Source organism: Stigmatopora argus, chromosome 5 (genome assembly GCF_051989625.1).
Source record: "Stigmatopora argus isolate UIUO_Sarg chromosome 5, RoL_Sarg_1.0, whole genome shotgun sequence".
Lineage (NCBI taxonomy): Eukaryota > Metazoa > Chordata > Actinopteri > Syngnathiformes > Syngnathidae > Stigmatopora > Stigmatopora argus.
The window spans coordinates 5,801,266-5,822,276 of NC_135391.1; the positions used below are offsets into that span (position 1 = coordinate 5,801,266).

A 21,011-nucleotide genomic window follows, 5' to 3' on the forward strand; every position below is an offset into this window, starting at 1 on the left:
GGGTTGGGCCAGCATTTTTTTTTCGAAACATCCAGCACAGACTCGGACTCAGTTGAAGCAACGGGGGTTGGGCTGCAAGAAGCACCTGACGGCAATCCACTGATTGCACTTGTAGGACACTAGTATTGTGCAAAGCTTTGCTCTTTATGAAAACCTACATTTTGTGGAATAGTTTGAAATGAAAGCTTAGTTTTATGGGATGCTATGCCTTTACATCAAATCAAAAGCCTTTAGTGTCATCATACACCGCTGCATATAATGAAATGGGTAAAATATCATTCAACAAAGGTGCTCTTAAATGAGTCAAAATGGTCAAAAGTCTGCATTTTGATGGCCAATGTTTACAATAGGTCCAGAAAAAGACTTGGACTGGCTTGGAGAGTCTGCAACAGGGGTCCTCGAGGGCCGCTGTGGGTTGGGCCAGCATTTTTTTTTTCGAAACATCCATCACAGACTCGGACTCAGTTGAAGCAACGGGGGTTGGGCTGCAAGAAGCACCTGACGGCAATCCACTGATTGCACTTGTAGGACACTAGTATTGTGGAAAGCTTTGCTCTTTATGAAAACCTAGATTTTGTGGAATAGTTTGAAATGAAAGCTTAGTTTTATGGGATGCTATACCTTTACATCAAATCAAAAGCCTTTAGTGTCATCATCATACCTGTCAACCTCTGCCGATAACTGCCCTTATAAATGATTATGATTCCCCTTACAAACCCCCAAAAAACCTTACAAACACTGTACGACTCGTACGGTGTTTGTAAGGTTTTTGGGGGGTTTGTAAGGGGAATCATAATCATTTATAAGGGCAGTTATCAGCAGAGGTTGACAGGTATGCATCATACAGCGCTGCATATAATGAAATGGGTGAAATATCATTCAACAAAGGTGCTCTTAAATGAGTCAAAATGGTCAAAAGTCTGCATTTTGATGGCCAACGTTTACAATAAGTCCAGAAAAAGACTTGGACTGGCTTGGAGAGTCTGCAACAGGGGTCCTCGAGGGCCGCTGTGGGTTGGGCCAGCATTTTTTTTTCGAAACATCCAGCACAGACTCGGACTCAGTTGAAGCAACGGGGGTTGGGCTGCAAGAAGCACCTGACGGCAATCCACTGATTGCACTTGTAGGACACTAGTATTGTGGAAAGCTTGCTCTTTAGGAAAACCTACATTTTCTGGAATAGTTTGAAATGAAAGCCTAGTCTTATGGGATGCTACGCCTTTATATCAAATCAAATCAAATGTACGTATGTATCAAAAATACGACCAAGTAAGGCTTTTTTCTTTATAAAAACAACAACAAATTATAGTAAGGCTTTTTTCTTAAAAAAACGACAGTATAGTAAGGCTTTTTTAAAATTAAAAAACGACATAGTATAGTCAGGCTTTTTTTCTAAAAATACGACCATGTATAGTAAGGCTTTTTCTCCTAAAAATCGACCATGTATAGTAAGGCTTTTTTCCTTAAAAAAACAACAACATAGTATAGTAAGGCTTTTTTTCAACAACAACAAAAAAACGAACGTGTATATATAGTAAGGCTTTTTTATTTAAAAAAATGACCATGTTTAGTAAGGCATTTTTACATGAAAAAATACCATGTACAGTCAGGGAATTTTTTACAGACAAAAACGACCATTTATTGTAAAGGAAGGCTTTTTTTCCATAAAAAATGACCATGTAAAGGAAGGCTTTTTTTCTTAAAAACGATCATGTATAGTAAGGCTTTTTTCTTTAAAAAACGACATAGTATAGTAAGGCTTTTTTTCTTAAAAAAATATGACCATTGTATAGTAAGGCTTTTGTTTAAAAAAACACGTACAGTAAGGCTTTTTTCTTAAGAAAAAGCCTTACTGTGCATGTTTTTTTAAAGAAACCTCATGTTTCATTTATTTTAAAGAAAAACGCCCCATACTACAAGGTATTTTTTTTTTAAGAAAAAAGCTTTATTATAGATGGTCATTTTTTTAAAGAAACAAAGCCTTACTATACATGGTCATAATTTAACGAAAAAAGACTTACTATACACAGTCATTTTTTAGAGAAAAACTACACATGGTCAGCTTTGTTTGTTTTTTAAGAAAAAAAAAGCCTTACTGTACGGTTATGTATGTTTCAGTGTGGATTTTCACATTTTTATGAACTTTAAAAAATGTAATAATTAACAGTTGAAAAAAATCGCAAAGTAGTGAATTCACGATAAGCGAAGATGCGATAATCGAGGGATTACTGCAAGGCTTTTTTGCAAAAATGACCATGTATAGTAAAGATTTTTTTCCTTGCAAAAATGACCACGAATACTAAGGCTTTTTTTTCTTCTTGCAAAAACCCAAATGATCTTGAAATTTTTTTACGTTAAGACCCAAATGACCTAAAAAAAACTTGACCTTGAGACCCAAATGACCTTAAAAAAATGTTTTCCTTTTGAACCAAATGGGCGTCCAATGACAAGTTTTAAGTTTCATTTGGCATTTCAAAATGCCTGAACATTTTGCGTAAATCCCCTTGAAAGAATTTGAGAGTAAGCAAGTTCAAACATGGAAGCAAAATACTTTGAGGAAGTATTTTGGCTTGAAATATTGAGTGGGGGCGAATTAAAAAAGAAAGAAGAACACACAGGAAGCAGGAAGTTTGATTGGCGCTATCTGACTCGTGTGATTGTGTGAGTGAGTGTATGTGAGTGTAAAATGAAACAGTGACTTTAGTGATGAATTGAGGACGGCATAATGTCTTTGAAAGTACCTCGCAACTGGGACTTCAGCACTTTCAAAGTTGAGACAGCTCGCGTTGGTAAGCAGATGGCCGTTCTGCCTTGACTGATCGTAGGACGTATCACATTTGGGCTGTGGAAAATTAAAAAAAAACATATTCTTTTATCATCCAGGGGTTGTAAAACTATACAATCTCAAATTTGCCAAAAATGTTTTAATGCTGTATAATTCAACTTGAGATAGAATTACAGTCATAGAATACATGTTTGATTGTAAATGGTAATGACCTAAACTGTATTCGCCTACTATTTCCATGTTTAACTATTATGACATTATATTTTCATGACAGTTGTGAATCATATGATAAAAACGATAAAAGGATTAGACACCTGGTTGCCTCAAGCTATTTTGCAATATATTTTATTCGTGAGGTGTGCGCACATGCTGTGACATCCTAGTTCTGACTTGGAATGAATTGCGTGGGAGTGTTGGGATGGTCTTCAATTCAATGTGAATTTCAAAAGAGACATTGCTTTTTAGTGTATTGTAAGAGTGCTGCGTCTGTAAATGTGCATTTGCTCTGCATTGGGGAAGTTGCCAGAATAACAATGTTACTGTCACTCTGAGCTGTCACGATGTTAAGTAAGGCTTTTTTCCCTAAAAAAATAATTAAATTTAAAAAGCCAATATATAGTAAGGCCTTTATTTGTTTAAAAAAACTACAAAGTACCTTTAATTAGGCTATTTTTCAGATATCAAAAAGACAATGTACAGTAAGGCTATTTTTCGTTTAAAAATTAAACCACGTATAGTAAGGCTATTTTTTTTTAATTTAAAATTTTATTTGGTTCAATAAAAAGTATAGTAAGGCTATTTTTCATTTAAAAAAAACAGATGAAACAAACCTAACCCTTCAAGGCTGGTTCATGCATATTCACAACAAAAAGAGGAAGCAACGCAGATGTTTTCGTTTCTTTCCTGTTATGAGTTACTTCAACTGTTTTTGCTCATTTCATCAGTGCGCTCTAAGCGTACAGTACCTGGCGAACGAAGCCCAGGTCCGACTGTGGGCTCACGACGCTCACCCAAGTCCATGGAGAAGCCTTTGAAGTCGGGCTGGCTTAAGAAACAGCAAAAGTCTCTGGTGAAAAACTGGCATCAGCGCTATCTTGTTTTGAGGGGAAGAACGCTATCTTACCACAAAGATGACCGAGAAACTACTGCCCTGGTAAGCAATGAGGATTTTTAGTTTGACAACATGATGGCGACAGTTTGATGTGTCTACATGTATTGAGTGCGGACTGGTTTTTGAAAACCACCAGGGAAGTTTGGTTCACATGTTGGCCTACATCGTAAATCAGTTTTTAGAAATAAGAAGTGTCAAGTGGCCAACTTTGTGCCCTTCGACGACTCTTGTATTTAAAGGGGTTGAGAAGGTGACTGGTGATTGGTGGCGAATGGATCAGGATGCCAGCAATGCAAACTACACTTGTCCAGATAATTTGTAGCAAACCTTACGCAGATAAAGAATGCATAACAGCCATACAAAACAATGAAAATCATTTTGTATTGTAAAGATTTGCAGCTATTGGTGCACTTTTTCAATAAGGCTACCGAAATAAACATTCTTTCTTACATTCAATGTGTACTTGTCCACGCTACTGTCATAGTAAGTATTTTGCTTTCAGGGATTCATCCAGCTTCAGTTCAGTAAGATCAACGAACTCCTCTCAAACTCAGATGATCCTGGAAAGTACATCTTTGAAATTATACCAGGTAAGATTGTCATCATGGAAGTATTCATAAGTACATTCACCCAACATTTGCCATTGCATTTCCGGTGGGTGACCTTTAGGCATCCTATTTGTAGCATGATATACATCAAGAATTGTTGAACTAACTCCAGATGCACGGCTAGATTGGGATTATTCCATTTTGCTCTCCTATCCTGAACATTCATTTGGTCTTTATGAATAGCATTTCCAAGTGGGGACAAAGAGCGATGTCCTCACATCTTCATGGCCAGTTCTCAAACTGAATTGGACGAGTGGCTCCGGACTCTGCGCAGGGCCATCGGCGTTCCCAATGGAGGTCCGGTGAAATCACATCACTTTACGGTCAATGTAAATCAGTCAGTTGTTTCCTATTCTGCCCCATTGTTGTAGTTCAAAGCTTTTATTATGAACAAATAATCGTGTGAAAATGTCTTCAGAAAGCTCACCTGTGGCAGTAGGTTGCATGGCAGCTCCATTGGTGTGTTAATGAACGTTAAGCGCTTTGGGCATGGTAAAAAAGGTGGAGATCCATAAGTACTCTGCATTTTAGAAAGCTGCATAGAGATAATTGGTCTACGATGTTCAACGTTTCCTCTGTCTCCTCCAGTGTTCGGAAAAAGTCTTAGCGAGACAGTGACGCATGAGCAACGTTTCGGGCCCCAGATGGTGCCCATCCTGGTCCAAAAGTGCGTGGAATATATCAAAGATCACGGTCTCAAAGAGGAGGGAATCTTCCGTCTGCCGGGTCAAGACAACGCGGTCAAACAATTCAGAGACGCCTTCGATGCAGGAGAGAGGCCGGCCTTCCCCAGGTCATACAAATGTGTATCTGTTGAGTGATTTGGCGACTGTGCTGGCCACTCCATTAAAAGGGAGAATTCTCCCTAAATAGTTCTTACATACTATTTAGGTTTACTCAAGGTCATTGTCCTGCTGTAAAATGAAATGGGCTCCAATGATGTGCTGGTTCTAGGCCTACTTTTGAGCCTTGGGGTCTACTCTAGTTTGACACTATACTAGTCTGAACGTCTAACAGTAAAAGCTAAACTCCTTTGAACTCCTTATTTGGAATGGCCCCAATATAAGACCCTAACCCTAATGTGAAAAGCTATATCTTGGACACACCTGCTATAGACTGTAAACAAACTGTGCTTCCTCCAATTAAAAATTAAAGCAGACTCAATCCTATTAATCTACCTCAACTGACTATAATAAAAGGCATGAACAAGAGAAAAATACTTAATACCGAAAGAAAAGCAAGTTGATGTCGAGAGCTATTTTTTAGCCCACTAAGCATTTCCCACTTCCTAATAACATTGCAAACTCGCTGGTCAAAGTCAAAATCAAACCAACAACTCTTGTTTAAGAAAGTAGTGAGAACAGAAGGGCCAGATGACACCACATCCTGTTCTGGCTGGGTACGCAAGAGGATGCGCGCATGTCTTACCCAATATGATAAGCTTTGTTTTTCTGCGCAGCGCTTATGAGTAACACATGAAGGCTTTCTGTTTGCGGTTAGGTTTGATGCCCTACAATGCTAACTTTACTGCACAATTTCATGAGACGTGTGGTTCAAAGCTGGTAATAAGTATGTCACTCATGCCGTAACAAGTGGATAATCATTTTTTTGTGTGTGGTTTCCCCCCAGTGATACGGATGTCCACACCGTGGCATCGCTGCTCAAGCTGTATTTGCGCGAGTTGCCTGAACCTGTGGTTCCATGGTCTCAGTACCAGGACTTTCTGGACTGCACCAACATGTTGGACTCTGGCAATAAAGAAGTCTGTGTTGCCTCTACGATGCATTATGTAGACTTGTTGTCAATTCCCTGCTTTTAAGACAAAGTGTGTTCTTTCAGGGTAGAGAGAAGTTGGAGAAACAGATTTCCCTCCTTCCTAGAGTCAACTATAATCTTCTAAGTTATGTCTGCCGGTGAGTTGAAGGTTTTCTGGCTAGGACATTCACTCTTGCGAGTCTCCAGTTTCTTTGAACAAGAATAAGAATGAAATCGGGAAAAATAATTTCAATTCGTGTGGCACAGGTTCTTATTTGAGGTGCAGCTAAATTCCAACATCAACAAGATGAACGTGGAGAACCTAGCCACGGTCATGGGGATCAACCTGCTGAAACCACAATTGGAAGATCCCATTTCAGTCATGAAGGGTAACAATTTTACTTATTAGCATTAGCATTGGCATTGTGTTCGTTCATTTTGCCTGTGCAATACAGAAAGAATGTTCAATGGATTTAAAGAATCAAAGAATAAAAGAGACCTTCATGATTTTCTTCCCAGCTACTCCTCACATCCAGAAGTTGATGACAGTAATGATTGGTCAGCATGAGGATTTGTTTCCTGTTTGCAACGATGACCCTCCCTCGCCTCTCTCCAGCAACCCGGAGAGCAACAAGAACTCTCCTCGCAATTTTGTGGGATGGGGATCTACCGAGGTACTCATTCCTGTGAATGGTCACAAATTACCGTAAAGTTTTGTTGTCTTTACAAAATACAACAGAATGAATAAATTCGGGGTGGCCCGGCGACTGATTAGAGCATCGGCCTTACGCTTCTGAGATCGAGGGATCAAACCCATCCTTCCTTGTTTGCATGATCTACCCGGGCTTGTGTGGGTTTTCTCCGGGTACACCGGTTTTCTTCTATATTCTAAAGACATGCATGGTAGGCTGATTGGACACTCTAAATTTCCCTTAGATATGAGTTTGACCGTGCATGTGGCGACCATATCAGGGTGTCGGAGTTAGCTGGGATAGGCTCCAGCAGGCATGTAAGGATTAGCAGTATGGAAAATGAATAATTCTGTTCCAGATGAGTGATACCTCCTTCTCTGAGTCTGTTGATTTGGAGAAAGATGAAAGTCCAGGCCTCCTCAGAGGAAACGCCAGCGCTCCAGATGTCCTGCAAGATTCCGTGTCATCTTCTGACGACTGGTCGAGCCCTCGCAAACGCACTCAAACTCTTCCCAACTTTAACTGCCCCCTCACGGGAATGGCAGCGAAGGCCGGGGCCATCAGCCGCTGGAGTCGTGTCCAGGAGTCCGTAGTAGATGAGAGAGGGACATTGTCAGAGGACATCTTCAAGATACTGGATCTGCGCTGTTCGGGATCTTTGTTAAAAGGTTCGTCAACAACTATCCAAGAGACAGGGGGAAAGCGAATCAGAGCCTCCATTGCTACAAGCTCCCCAAAGACTGACAGGAACTCCCAGCCTACTTTGACTGGAAGGAGTGATGATGCCTTGATAGGAAATGGTTTCAATCAGGAGACTGAAAAGAAAAAGGACAGCCAGAAGAATGTTGACAGGTGAGGATTCAAATCATTTTCTGGTTTAACTCCGACGTCAAGTACTAAAGTTTAGTCCATTTTATGGCCAATTCACGCTAGGAAGGTCCATTGTTGACTTCCGTTGGTTCGGACCATAATACCATGGATCTTTTTTTCTGGTTTGATGAAGCTTCTTTTCACATATGACAACAAAGGCACACGTGCAAACGTTGTTCAGTCACTGGACAAAAGGGCTTTTGGATCGATGATATTTGAGCTAACTTTTTGTTGTGTCTTGCAGTGTTGAGCAGGAGGTGAAGGAGCTAAGGGCCACTGTAGTTGAGCTTCAGTCTACTCTAGAGACGGAACGTCGGCGGGTGTCAGCTTTGGAGATATGCCTGAGAAACGCAGAGCGTAGCCGGGATGAAGCTCACCGACGCAATGAAGAACTGCAGCGGGACATTCAGGCGTTCCTCCATTAGAGGAGTCGAAAAGTTGGGAGATACAACATCTCGTCATAGACTCGGTGAACTGTTTCTTCGTGGCTGCTGAGGCCAGTGGGACGTTTTTTGTTGGCTTCTTTGGGAGCAGTGTGTTAACTATATTGATATTTTCAAACGTTTAGGAAGTATTTCTTGTGATAAAGTTTGTCCTGCAGCAAGAGAACTGTTATATTGTGTCTTCCTCGCGTAAATAAAGGCCCTTGTCAGATAGGATGAACTGTAGCTCTATGAAACGTCTCACATGAAATCTTGCGTAAATAACACAATCGTCTAGTATGGGACAAAGGACTGATGTTTGAAATCTTCGAAACATTCTGAAAAGTTGTCATTTGTGTGATGAAATGCATGCACTACCGCGCTTTGCTCAATTATCTGCAATCACATTGGTTCACTCGCCCCCTGCCGTCGAAACAGCGCCTTCAATGCCAGCCAATGACTTAACAAGAAAACTTAAATTGCCCCAAAAGCAACAGGCAGGGAATGCCCCAAAGTCAGCAGAAACCAACAAACGAACAAAAAACATCCCGCAAAGTCCCTCAAAATAAATAGGAAATCATCCAAAATTTAACAGAAGTGACTTGTGAGTACTCTAAAATGACGTCTAACACTGTCAATGTCGGCAAGTAAGTTAACTTTTTGGGCCAAAAATAAACTGAATTTGACACCCCTAGCCTACATTTTTGCACGGTTCCATTCTCAGGGCAACACTTTCTTTCTAAAAACACCCTGCTAGTCTTGACATTTAATTGTACCCTACAGAGACTCACGACACCTGTGCTAGATGCAGCAATGCTACCCCAGAAAAAAATTAAAAAGCCTCTGTGATGCTTCACAGTAGGGAGAGTGTACATTGCTGTGATCACTAGGTTTAACAGAGGTGTACTAACATATTAGACCACGGGCGCTAATGTGTGTGTTGTGTTTTTGCTATTATTTTAGCCTCCTACTGTCACTGAGCGCCTATCAGTCCAAACATTAGGCACAAATGATCCGTTTGAGTGTGACGCAAAAGATTTTTGAAGAAAATACAAAACAGTGAGGCAATATCCTGACATTCCTGTCAGGGACAAAATACAAGATAAAGGCCTGAGAAGATAAAGTGAACAAAGTTCACGTTGGCAAAGTCACTGGCCGTCCTTGCCATCAAGCTTGGACAATGTAAATTAGACTGGGGACGTTAAACTACAATGAGGGTTATCATAGAGTATATTTCTAAATATGGCGGATAATAAATCGGGTCACATTTGTGATTGCAAAATTTTAAAAAGTTTATATAGAAGAAAAACAGACTGTTTTTGAGGAAATATGGATGCCATCTGGCAACAATTCATTGAGACCCAGAAAGATGCACTTTGATTTCTTGTACTGTAGTAATAATTTTTGTTTTGTTTTGGTAAAGTACTAGAAAAAAATGTATGAATGTGTGTGCGGCTGCTAGTAAAAACCTTCAATGGGTCATCAGGAAGGTGCGACGTTGACTGCAACAGCAGTTTAAGAGCCCCGCAGATAAGAGCGCGACTGTCAAGTGTCAGCCTGGCAGATGAATGGCAGGCGCGGGAAATCCTCATTGCTTCCCATCTCAGTGTATCTTCAGGTCACGCGAAGTAGCTCTGGAATGAGAGTGACATTTGTGAGCTGGCATGTGTGTTCAGATGGTGAGTAGGAATGTTCTTCCCCATGGTGCAGACATTCTATTATCTGACAAGGAAACATCTTAGTTGCTTGGTATTCCATGGAAACATTGTTCATTCAAGATCTAGTTTATAGCCACAGCTTAGTGGCCAAGTTATGAATCAGGAAGTTGAAATTATGTGGAATAGCCACTGATATGTCTTATTATTTATTTTTTTATAGCGGAAGAGGTAGGCCAAAAAAACAGGTTTTTATTGACCAGAGCAAATGCCACAAATCTCCTGCTGGCTAAAAAGATCAACAAGAGCATCGCTATAACATAGCAATTGAGCAATAAATTGTTTTCAGCCTTTGCTTTACGAGCATCAATTGGGCACGTTTTACCACTTTATGAAAAACTACAGCGAGTTGAGAGAGAACTTCAATGTTTTGCAACTCACATTAAACTCTGGCAGTATGCTATTAATCTTTTTTTCTATTCATTTAGCCTTTACTGATGGTAAAAAGTACAATTGACACTTTTATTCTACACAGTAAGAAAGGAAATCAACATCATTCATTCTTTCCCCCTCATTGGGCCTCACAGCTCATTACATTTCAATTCAATTTGGACAAACGTTTTAAAATCCAATAATACGCAATCACATCAACAAACTGACATACTGTGTGCAAACTAAATGGTCGATAGCGGATCAACAACGGCGTGCAGAACTCTTCCACTTCCCAAGCAAATAAACAACAACAAAAAAACCCAACTCTGGTGCACCCACCCAAACAAAATATCACTTCCACAAGGAAGAGGCTGCAGGACAGTGTTTACAAAATCCTCATTAAGGAAGTTGTGTGATAACACGCGCTCAGCATCACACAAAGTGGAGGCCATGCACACACACACAAACGCACACACACACAAACCAAATCGGAGCCCACCATATCATTGATAAGAAGCCGGGAGAAAAGGCGCAGAAGGGAGCACAAAGCACAGAAAGCCAGTACGCCACAACGGTAATGACAAGGGGGACCGTAGCACGCCACTGTTCCGCCGTCAGTGGACCTTCTGCCCAATAGGTGTGCATTAAACTCAATCCTATGCCAGCGGGAAAGCTGCGCAAGGCTTACTGCGGAAGATCCCACTTTTCACAGAGGTTGACCACCCTTTTTTCTTGACTGTGACAGCAAAAAAAAATTGGATACCTGCAATTTTTGTCTCCATGGCGAGCATTTGGGTTTCTCTACCAGGAACCAATTGCGGCACCGAGACTTTGTTCTGGTTATTTTGGATATTGTTGCTCCGGGGGCCACTCTGCGGCCAGAGCAATCCCATCTCCAACACCGATCAGAGGCTGCCACCCATTCCCGGACTGGGGAGGGCGGCGGACCAGTCCCATTTGGAGCTGGAGAACAATTTAATCATGCAGGGGGAGCTGGAAAGCCTGAAAGAGCAGAACCTGGAGACGTTCAACCTGTCCGCCATGGGTCCTCCTCCACTGCTACCTGGAATCTTACGAGAGGAACCACCTGAATACATGATGGAGCTCTACAACCGCTTTGCGAATGACCGCAATTCTGTGCCCAGCGCCAGCATCATCCGCAGTTTTAAGAATGAAGGTATGGAAGCTTTTGATAATAATTTTCAACGTCATTGATCTGTTTAACTTAGGTGTAAATTTATTTTCTTTAGTGTGTTGATTAAAAAAAGATCTTGCATCCACAGTATTCCATAAGAGTAGATTTAAAAAAAAAAAAAGATATGTTCTGTGCTTTCTTCATGGTAATCCTAATTTTACTATTTGTTGAGATGAATTCATCTGCCTGAGCAATTTACTATAAAAAGTTACATGTAAAGGTGATTTGATGAGGTCAACGGTGATCCATTGAAAAGGAAATCTTTAAAGATTTAGGTGGAAAAACAAATGAGAATTTGGACCACAGACAAGACCTTAAGTAGAATTTTGTAGAAAGACAGAAATATTCAACATTGAGACCATCTTTAACATCTTCCTCCCATTTCTGTTTTACTATTGCTAATTTTGTCTGTTGTTGTTCATTGTGTGTTCACTAAAACCACCAGACCAGCAAAAAGACTTAAAAAGATTTAGATTAGAACTGAGAGAAAAAGCCTCAGATTACAAAAGAAAAAGAAAAAATATTGTTCCTGTCTACTTTACTAAGTGTGTGTTGCTAATGCTAATTCAGCATAGCCTAAAAAAATCTCCTATGAATTCATTCTTCACATTTCCTCTATATTCTCCAGACTCCTCTCCAAGCAGGGTCGGCGTTGGGGGAGTAAGGCGCCACCCACTCCTGTTCAACGTCTCGGTCCCCCATCACGAACGCATCATTGCGGCCGAACTCCGACTCTACACGCTGGTCCAAACCGACCGCCACCTCTTCGCCGGCGTCGACCGCAAAGTCACTATTTACGAACTGCTACGCCAGGTCGGCAACGAAAACGGCGTGGACGAGAATTCGGAGGGTAGCAACAACTCCGGGTTCGGGAAGGAGCGTACGGAAATATCGGAGTTGGCTTCCAGACAAGTGTACGGCACCGACAACGGCTGGGAGGCGTTCAACCTCACCGCCGCCGTCCAGCGGTGGCGTAAATCTGTGGACGACAGCACTCGCCGATTGGAAGTGCACATTGACAGCGTGGAAAGCGACGCTCAATACGTCGCCGATGGGAACCAAAACGGAATATTTGACGGCAACATGAAGATCGACACGAACACGAAGGAAAAACATAAACCCCTTCTGATCGTTTTCTCCGATGATGAAAGCGGCGACCATCGGGACGACAAGGAAGAGCTAAACGAAATGATCGAGCACGAGACCTCGGATGCCATCTTCTCGAATTATTTGGAGAAGGATTCGCGGGGCGAGTCGGACGGCGACCGACATTCCGAGCCGGGCGAAGAGGACCTGATCCAGATGCGTTCTAACCTGATCTACGACACATCTTCTCGCATACGTAGGAACGCCAAAGGTGACCACTGCGGGAGGCGACCTCTGCAAGTAGACTTCAAGGACATCGGATGGGACAGCTGGATCCTGGCGCCGAGCAATTACGAGGCCTACGAGTGCTCAGGGGTTTGTTCCTACCCGCTCACCAAGCACGTCACGCCCACCAAACACGCCATCGTCCAAACTCTGGTGAACATCCACAGTCCTCACAAAACAGCCCGAACGTGTTGCGTTCCCACCAAACTAGACCCCATCTCGCTCCTGTACCTGGACGACACAGGCGTGGTCACGTATAAGCACAAGTACGAAGGCATGGTCGTAGCCGAGTGCGGCTGCCGATAGCTGACGGAGGGACGCCAAATCGGGCTCAACCCCTTTGACAAATAGACTCCTCGAAGGAGATCCTACGGGGGAACGGAAGCGCATCTGGCTTCTATTTATCACGTCTGTCCGTCGGGACAGAAAAGACGATGGCTTGACCCAGATCCGAAGTGGCCCACGGCAGCTGCTAAGGCAGACGGGAGGTCAGGTCACGCTGCAGAGGTGATGATCATGATTAAAATTGCCGCAAGTTCCGAAAAGCGAAGCACTAACTAAACACTGTGCAGCGGCTGTGGGAACTAGTGGGCCCGGGTTTCCCCCCCACCCCAACGCCGGACATGTGTTTTCCTCTCCACTTATCTTTGGCCTCCTCTCTCGACGCAAACACTAATCAGCACTTCACGCGCCCCGTCGTAGCGAAATGACCTCCTCCGGGCAACCTGACAAGACTTGAACTCTCCAGGCTCGCCTCCTGCAGGCTCCTGATACGTAGGCACCACGCAAAAGTCGGGCCGGCGGGGTTATCTGGCCTAACACAGTTTCCCACTTCGCATGCCTCTTTTCCACCCTGGACGAACACACACAAATAAGCCGTGGTGATAGCAAGGTGTCCGAGGCTGAGAAACATGACCAACCTCATTCCAGACATTGTTTGAGCGGCGGGATGGGGGATCCAGACCAAACCGGGGGCAAAAGGTGACTGCATTCTTGGGCAAGTCGTAATATTAACTGTCTGACCTTTGTGACCTGGCACCTCCTGCCCCCTCATTTGTGTCATACATCACTTTTATACTCAAATTGTCTCCTCCGTGGGATGTTTATCAAGTATGGACCAAAGAGAAGCCAAGTTCTCGAGATATTAAGGCTTTCGATACCTCTGCTGCTTGTAACAAATACACTATTTATTGTTCTAATTTATTTTTTTAATGAAACAGATACATATAGTTAAGTCTTACCACTACAGACAAATTTAAAGTTAGTGACTTTTTATTTGTAAAATGTACAGTATGGCAAATGGCTTTTGACTTCAACACTAGATTTTTGCAAACTTGACCAAATCTTAGATGTATTCATGATTTCTAAAATAAAGTTGATTGATTTTGGAATTTTTTAGGATCCTCGAATATTCTATAGGAGCGAAGCAAAATCATCATGTTTAACTGCAATAAAAATATTCAACAGATAATCAGCTTAAATCCAAATTTTCCAGGATATAAATAGATTTTCGGCTTAACTCTATGTAAAAATATTCTATGTTGTATGTGACATGAGCGTGTGTGATGCTTGTAAGAAGACATTTGGACCCCAAAAGCTAATAAAGAATGACACGTGCCAAGAATTATTCCTAAGCTTAAAATGAGTAGTTATACGTCGTTTCATTCGTATTTTCACACTGGTGATGAGGCTCGACAATTTGATTGCAAGCAATCTTCCCAATTGCTTTCGTCATGCAACGGTATCAGCGTGTTAAGGTCGGAGTTCACCCGTGGATCCCAAACAAAGAAGCATGGGAAAGCGATTAGGGAGACTATTAACAGCAAAAAATGAATTGTGTTCTGCTCATACTGACGCTATGATGGAATGGAAACGCTGTTCAAATGATTTAAATGATGCTCTGCTGTCAAACTGTCGAATCCAGACAGAATGCAATTTTGTCTTGCTCTTTTATAACGCACAATAATTTTGTAAATAAAGGATGTGATCCACTTTGTGCATTGAATCTGACAAAATTTGTCCACTTCAAGTATAGACTGCAGCCACTCAAAAAATATTTTTCTAGCTCCGCCCCTGTCCGAAACATTAATCGTTGTGCCATGAAATTGAGCCTTCAAAGAGTATATATTGAACATATTAAAGAATTTTGGTGAAATAATGTTGCAGCTGCAGCATATTAAAGCAGACCATAAAAAAATTCTCACTAATGTAAAACAGCAGGCATTTCCAAATCCCTTTCTGCCTATAATAAACTAAACATAGTTCTAAGATGATTTATTTTCAAAGTATTCTGAGTGGATATCCCTTTCTGATTATAGATGAAATTATGTTCAACAGAGCTAAACAAACATGCACATTAGTTCCAAATTACTGGTTTCAAGGCGGTACTGTCAATTATCCTGCGAGTAGTAACTTAACCTTATTGTACATACCTGGGGAAATTTATCCCACAGTGAGAGCATATTTCTAGAAGAGCCCAAGGGGAGTGCAATTGATAAAAAAAAAAAAATGAAAACGGCATATTAATCATTTATCATCTGAAAATATTGTCCTGGAATTTTTCACTGGTCGCCGCAGGCAACAACACACTAAAGGCCCGTTTTTTAAATTTTTTTACAATGTCATTGTTAAAAATACTTCAATTGTCACTTGGTCAGAAGATTTTTGAGGAAAATATTTGGATTAAAACAACAGAATAGACTACTTACTGTCTGGACCACATCCTTCTATGTGCTCAATCTGCCCAGTTCCCACCTTCATTGGATCTGGAAAAAAAAGACAAACAGTGCTTGTGTTAGAGCAATTTCTTCACAACACGCATTTAATATTTTTCCAATAAAATGCCCAAACATAAGACTGCAAAATGTCATTAAATCTTGATCTTAAGTGTCCTTCACGCCAATAAACATCAAATCCATTTAATCTGGGAGGGTTTAGCAGTGACTGATCCCCATCAGTTAAAATAAAAAAGATTTATTTTCAGTGTGTAGAATGACGGTGAAGAAAGCTATAAATAGTAGCAGACCAGAAGGCCAATATTTCTAACACGGCAGAAGAGAGATACGGCCAGCTCACTAATTGAATATTTACAAAATGTGGTTTGAAATGGAATCTGGCCTTTGTCAGTGAAGAGCTACTTTCACGGACGGCGGTGAAATGGAAAGTGCTTCGTATTTCCTCAAATGATAACAAGCCCTGGCAAGTCCTCTTCGCCTTGACGTTTTTTTATGACACGCTCTTGGAACTTTTCGCCTACGTGATCCATTGAGATTTGTACCTTACAGTGAGTAAACAAAGGGAGGAGTTGGCAATGTAAACTGTCTAATGTCCCATAATGCCGCAGGTCTTCAAATGGGCATCCGGCTGTTTGACGTGTATCTACTGAGAACATGCGAGCAGCTTTACAGCTTCGCGGCTCGCCCTGCTTCTGACGTCGGGCCTCTAATGATCATTTCCGCTTTATCATCTCATCTCTCGCTCACACCACCACCCAGCACTCTTCTCTAGCTTTTTCCTTCTTTTTCCAAAGAAAACATGGACTTGCTGACTGTGCGCGCAGGACTGTACAACACATCCAGACATCTTTAAACAATTCCCATGGACTCTGCTTTGTGAAAAGTTGGGACGCCTACTGAACGAGTCACAAATACAAAGCAGATGTTTGTACTATTGTGAAACTTTTGGATGTAGCAATTATTGCAGAACCCCCCCCACAAAATTGGTATAAAAATATTTGAAGGAACACAACATAATGCCTGTTATTAAAACAGCAAGCCGTTGAAGGTGTACCTCAACACAGCGGAAAATAAAACATAGTATAGTATAGTAATATTTATTAAAGAGAGTGCACCACCAAACATGAGGATAAAAAAAGTAGAATAAAAAAAAACTGCATGAACCAAGGCAAAAGCTATGAATGGGACACAATATTAAAAAAACAATGACAAAGAATATACAACCTTAAAGTAGGTAGGAGAACTGCAGGAGACGTATGATGCATGGCATGGTCAGCAAGACAGCTAATTGTGACAGCTGTGTTCCTAACGGGCTGCAGGTGTGGGATATGGTAATGGATTTGCATTGTTGCACCACACAAAACCCAGCTATGAAGAACACCTATTAAAAAAAGACCAAATCCAAAAAGAATTTCATTAGCAACCTTGTCAAAACAGATTTGTGTTGAATGTAATTATTTATTTAGTTATTTATTTATTTAGTTTTTTTTTTAATTATTATTTTTATTTCGTTATTAGTTTATTCTTTTATTTAGTTATTTATTTAGTTTTTTATTTAGTTATTTATTTTGTTTGTTATTTATTTAGTAATCTATTTAGCTTTTTGTTTATTTAGATATTTATTTATATAGTTATTCATGGTATTTATTAGTTTATTTATTTATTGAGTTATGTATTTATTTATTTATCGATTTATTTATTTAGTCATGTATTTAGCTATTTATTTATTTATCAATTTATTTATTTAGTAATGTATTTATTTATTTAGTTATTCATTGTATTTATTAGTTTATTTATTTATGCCTGGTGATTTCCCATTTCCAACATGTGTTTTTCCGTTCTAAATCAATCAGAAGACAAATGAGGCACAGAACTCTCAAACTGAGGTGAAAAATAAAACGCGAGCTTCAGTCTTTATTGTCTTTATGTCTTCCAAAAATGGATGACGTAACAACAGAAGGTAAAAAGAACTGTCCCTGAAAAAAAGTGAACTGTGACTATAAACAATGATTCTGATCTGAAAATAAAATATGCACAATAAATACATTTTTACATTTTGAACAAAGCGTCCTTGGCGCAAGAAAAGTACATAAAAACAATGATTTGGCATGAACATCTCCTGCTGCTCATGTTGTATTCATTGGCTGGCCCTTGTTGCCAAAGTTGCTTTTTAATTCAATTTCTGTTTGTTTAGCCGGGAATGGCAATTGTTGTTCTTGATGTTGCATAACAGAAATCAGTGCAACTTCGTCTGTGTCATGCACACTTAGCCCACGTTGTATGTTCCAAAAAATTGGTCCCAGTGGGTAAAATAGGGTGCAAAGTTGACATTGTGCCGCCGGTGGTGAGCGTGGTGGTGCGGAGCTCCGCCCAAAAAAGGCACAAGTCTATGCAGAGCCCAGGGCAGATCGTAGCCACAGTGGTCCTCCACCGCTAGCCAGGTGTTGAGGATGTGGAAAAGGATCTCACTCATGGGATGGCAGTTGACCAAGCGGGCGCTGATTCGGGCTAGGAACAACAGGGAAAGCAGTTCGGAGATGCTGGCATCTTGAGCTTGCAGAGCAAAGGGCACATGGTGCTGGTGGTGTTGTTGGTGAACGTTGCGGTACAACCAAGGGATCCTGAAAGGAAGCACATGGTTGAAAAAAAAAACCCAGTTTGTTCAAACTATGCTTCAAAAATCACTGTTATCGCATCATTAAGTGAGTTCTAGAAACAAGCGGTAACACTCATTGATTTGTATTGCTTATCCTCTGGGTCTTGTGGAGGCTACCCATGTGCGGTCGATTGGTCGCCGGTCTTTTGGTCGCGGTCTTTTGGTCGCGGTCTTTTGGTCGCGGTCTTTTGGTCGCGGTCTTTTGGTCGCCCCGACCGCGATAAGGAGCGACCAAAAGACCGATGACAAAACAAGGTAAAACAACACGATCTACGCATCAATAAAAGCCAACAATGGCCATGAGCAGTTTCACTGAGCCGACGTGCGTGTATAAGAGTTTGTATGTACATGCATTGTCCCTTTAAGAAGCTACGTCAGTCAGGGTCTTAACAAGTTCTCCAAAAAAAAACAATAAAAGTCTGGGAAATTTGGAGCTTTTCTTTAGCCTAATAATTACTAGGGCATTAAGTATGACTAAATAGTAATTTGCAGTTTGTATTTAGGGAATTTGAGCAACGATTTAAATGGTAATTATCAATAACCATCCGGGCAACCAAAAGACTGGCGACCAATCGACCGTGTGCCAGCGTTAAGAGATCGCCATACATAAGGTCGGCCTTTTCATCTGTCTAGTTTTAATGTTGTGGTGGCCATTGTTTTAGTTGTTTGTTGCAAGATTATCATTGACATTATTTTCCATTAGCCAAAATCCTTACTTTCAATGACATCATTGGTTTCAACTATGCAGAGGCAAACTGTTAGAAAAATGATTTCTATTGTATAATTTCAATAGTTATGGATCTGTGTGCGTCTTGATAATTTATTTTTGAATACTCTGTGAAGAGATTGTCGTTTAAGAGTGTAAAAACTTGTTAGAGTGGGATTTTAAGGACTTGGAGATTGGCTATAAGTTGCAAAACTATGATCCAGATATGCGCATCCTCAACCCTTCTGTGATATTATGGACATGTTTGGAAAACAACAAGACTTTTTAGACTTTTCCGCTACAAAAAAAGAATGAAGCAATGTGGCAGCTGGCTTACTGCTGGAAAGAATGTAAACATTTATTTATACAGAATGGAGTGGTTCTGTCCAATTCAAATACTCGCGAAAAATGTAAACAAGTTGAAGAATAGCTGTTCCTTCACAAATTATATATAATCCGCTTGGACGGATGGGAAAAAATAGAGGCTTCCATCAGCAGTGTTTCCAGCTCATATTAATATTTTTGCAATAAAATGATGGAATTTCTAGAAAAGAAAAAACAAAAGCTGTCCGCCACAGTAATTTAAAAAAATGTCAGAAACGCCGTAGTTTCTGGCCAACAGTGAAATGCAATTAAAACTGGGTTCAATTTACAAAGAAGACTATGGGTTGAAACTCAGGAAATTTTAATCTATAAAATTAATTTAAGTAATCACGTGATAAAGGGATGTTAAAAAATATTTTTAATTTTTTGTTTTGTTATTTTTTAATGGGCCCTGATGATTTTGAGAGAAACAAGGTACGAGGCAAAGACCCACAGTATAGTATATACAAAATATGATAACCAAAGAGCCCATTCATTTGGGCTGGGAGCCGAATGCGGCTCGAGAGCCACGTGTTTCGCCTATAATAAACCGTTAAGATAAAGGGGGAAAAAAAGAATGCAATTGTCTGGGTTTACTCACCTGTGCATGCAGAGGTGCCAAAAGAAAAAGAGCGAATCAAAAAGCAGAAAACAGGCGAAGACGTCCACAAAAAGCTGCCAACTGCTCGGAGACCTCTCGGGCAGTCGAGGGGGGCTCCACGCCATCTGGAGTAGAGCGGAAACCGGGAGCACGACGACCAGGTATCGGAGCGCCACCTTCCGAAGACACCTGAACCACGCGCCCACCGGGGGAGGCTTTTCCTTGGCTGAAATCCTCCAGGCTGCAACCCGCCGGCTAAAACCGGCCAGCAGATCCAGCAGCAGGAAAGGTGCGCAAAAGGTGACATGGGTGAGGAAAGCGCACATGACGGGCAGGTGAGGGGAGAGCAAGACCCCCTCGTGTTCGCTCCTCACGTAGTCCCACAGCATTTGGAAAATGGGGGTATTCGGGTCTCCACGCTGGGTGGAAGTTACGTTCATCATGGGGTGCTAAAGTAAAAAGGCATTGTCATCACGGATCTACTTTTTAAGTTGGCTGCGTTACCACCTCTGAGTCACAGGTACACGCGTGGGTCCACGAGTGATCATCATTTGTTGGAAATGCAACACCTTCAAAATTAACGTGAGCCTTCCTTTAAAAAAATAAATAAAGGCTGTGTCCCTTTACGGACATCAGATTCCACTGGATAAAGGGAGAGTGATGCTGGATCCCCTTCCCCCATGTTTTACAGCCCACGCAATTGGAGGAGGGGCACCACAAAAGCCCCTATAATCATTAAAAAAAAACTTGCAGTAAAGTATTGCATGGACAGAAGGTTGTAATTCGGCAACTGGAGGAAATGTTTTGAGAGCAATGAATAAAGCATTGTTCTCGTGTTCAGGCTAAATAAAAAGCAGTGAGAACAACATACTTACCATAATAAGATCAAATTAACACTTGTAGAATTGACATTGCTTTTGTAGAGTACGCCCAAATCCTTGCCAAATTAAGACCTGTAAAAGGGAAAATTGCATTCGTCTATGTAACCCTTGAACCCGCATTGGATTTTTTTTATGACTAAAAATAAAAATGTTTTTTTTTCCCTCCAAATATT

The 21,011-nt window shown here is 41.0% G+C and overlaps 3 protein-coding genes across 4 annotated transcripts; 2 read left to right on the forward strand and 1 right to left on the reverse strand.

The window, feature by feature from the left end:
- Positions 1 to 2,613: 2,613 nt before the first annotated feature.
- Positions 2,614 to 8,480, forward strand: arhgap25 (Rho GTPase activating protein 25). The gene is made up of 11 exons (XM_077600250.1): positions 2,614 to 2,789; positions 3,730 to 3,938; positions 4,399 to 4,486; positions 4,688 to 4,801; positions 5,093 to 5,297; positions 6,134 to 6,266; positions 6,344 to 6,417; positions 6,527 to 6,648; positions 6,779 to 6,933; positions 7,310 to 7,803; positions 8,066 to 8,480. The coding sequence occupies exons 1-11, from the start codon at positions 2,726 to 2,728 to the stop codon at positions 8,244 to 8,246; spliced, it is 1,839 nt and encodes a 612-aa protein (XP_077456376.1). The 5' UTR covers positions 2,614 to 2,725; the 3' UTR covers positions 8,247 to 8,480.
- Positions 8,481 to 10,955: 2,475 nt separating this feature from the next.
- bmp10 (bone morphogenetic protein 10) lies at positions 10,956 to 13,227 on the forward strand. Its single transcript, XM_077601040.1, has 2 exons — positions 10,956 to 11,507; positions 12,154 to 13,227. The coding sequence occupies exons 1-2, from the start codon at positions 11,111 to 11,113 to the stop codon at positions 13,200 to 13,202; spliced, it is 1,446 nt and encodes a 481-aa protein (XP_077457166.1). The 5' UTR covers positions 10,956 to 11,110; the 3' UTR covers positions 13,203 to 13,227.
- A 4,286-nt stretch (positions 13,228 to 17,513) lies between these two features.
- ch25hl3 (cholesterol 25-hydroxylase like 3) lies at positions 17,514 to 20,908 on the reverse strand. Of its 2 annotated transcripts, none has more exons than XM_077600254.1 (3): positions 20,833 to 20,908; positions 19,958 to 20,683; positions 17,514 to 18,252 (listed from the first exon to the last, which is right to left on the reverse strand). In XM_077600254.1, the coding sequence occupies exons 2-3, from the start codon at positions 20,398 to 20,400 to the stop codon at positions 17,898 to 17,900; spliced, it is 798 nt and encodes a 265-aa protein (XP_077456380.1). In that variant the 5' UTR covers positions 20,401 to 20,683; positions 20,833 to 20,908; the 3' UTR covers positions 17,514 to 17,897. The 2 variants fall into 2 exon arrangements, with proteins under 2 accessions (XP_077456380.1, XP_077456379.1); XM_077600253.1 differs by having other exon boundaries at positions 19,958 to 20,406; positions 20,833 to 20,894.
- Between the last annotated feature and the right edge of the window lie 103 nt (positions 20,909 to 21,011).

What these genes read in the sequence shown, in the direction of transcription:
- arhgap25 (XM_077600250.1), top strand. Translation starts at nt 2,726, where the DNA reads ATGTCTTTGAAAGTACCTCGCAACTGGGACTTCAGCACTTTCAAAGTT. An exon ending in CATCGGCGTTCCCAATGGAG is followed by an intron (nt 4,802 to 5,092) that starts GTCCGGTGAAAT and finishes TGTCTCCTCCAG; the next exon opens with TGTTCGGAAAAAGTCTTAGC. An exon ending in AGCCAGAAGAATGTTGACAG is followed by an intron (nt 7,804 to 8,065) that starts GTGAGGATTCAA and finishes TGTGTCTTGCAG; the next exon opens with TGTTGAGCAGGAGGTGAAGG.
- bmp10 (XM_077601040.1), top strand. Translation starts at nt 11,111, where the DNA reads ATGGCGAGCATTTGGGTTTCTCTACCAGGAACCAATTGCGGCACCGAG. An exon ending in CCGCAGTTTTAAGAATGAAG is followed by an intron (nt 11,508 to 12,153) that starts GTATGGAAGCTT and finishes TATATTCTCCAG; the next exon opens with ACTCCTCTCCAAGCAGGGTC.
- ch25hl3 (XM_077600253.1), bottom strand. An exon ending in TGGCACCTCTGCATGCACAG is followed by an intron (nt 18,253 to 19,957) that starts GTGAGTAAACCC and finishes GCTTCCTTTCAG; the next exon opens with GATCCCTTGGTTGTACCGCA.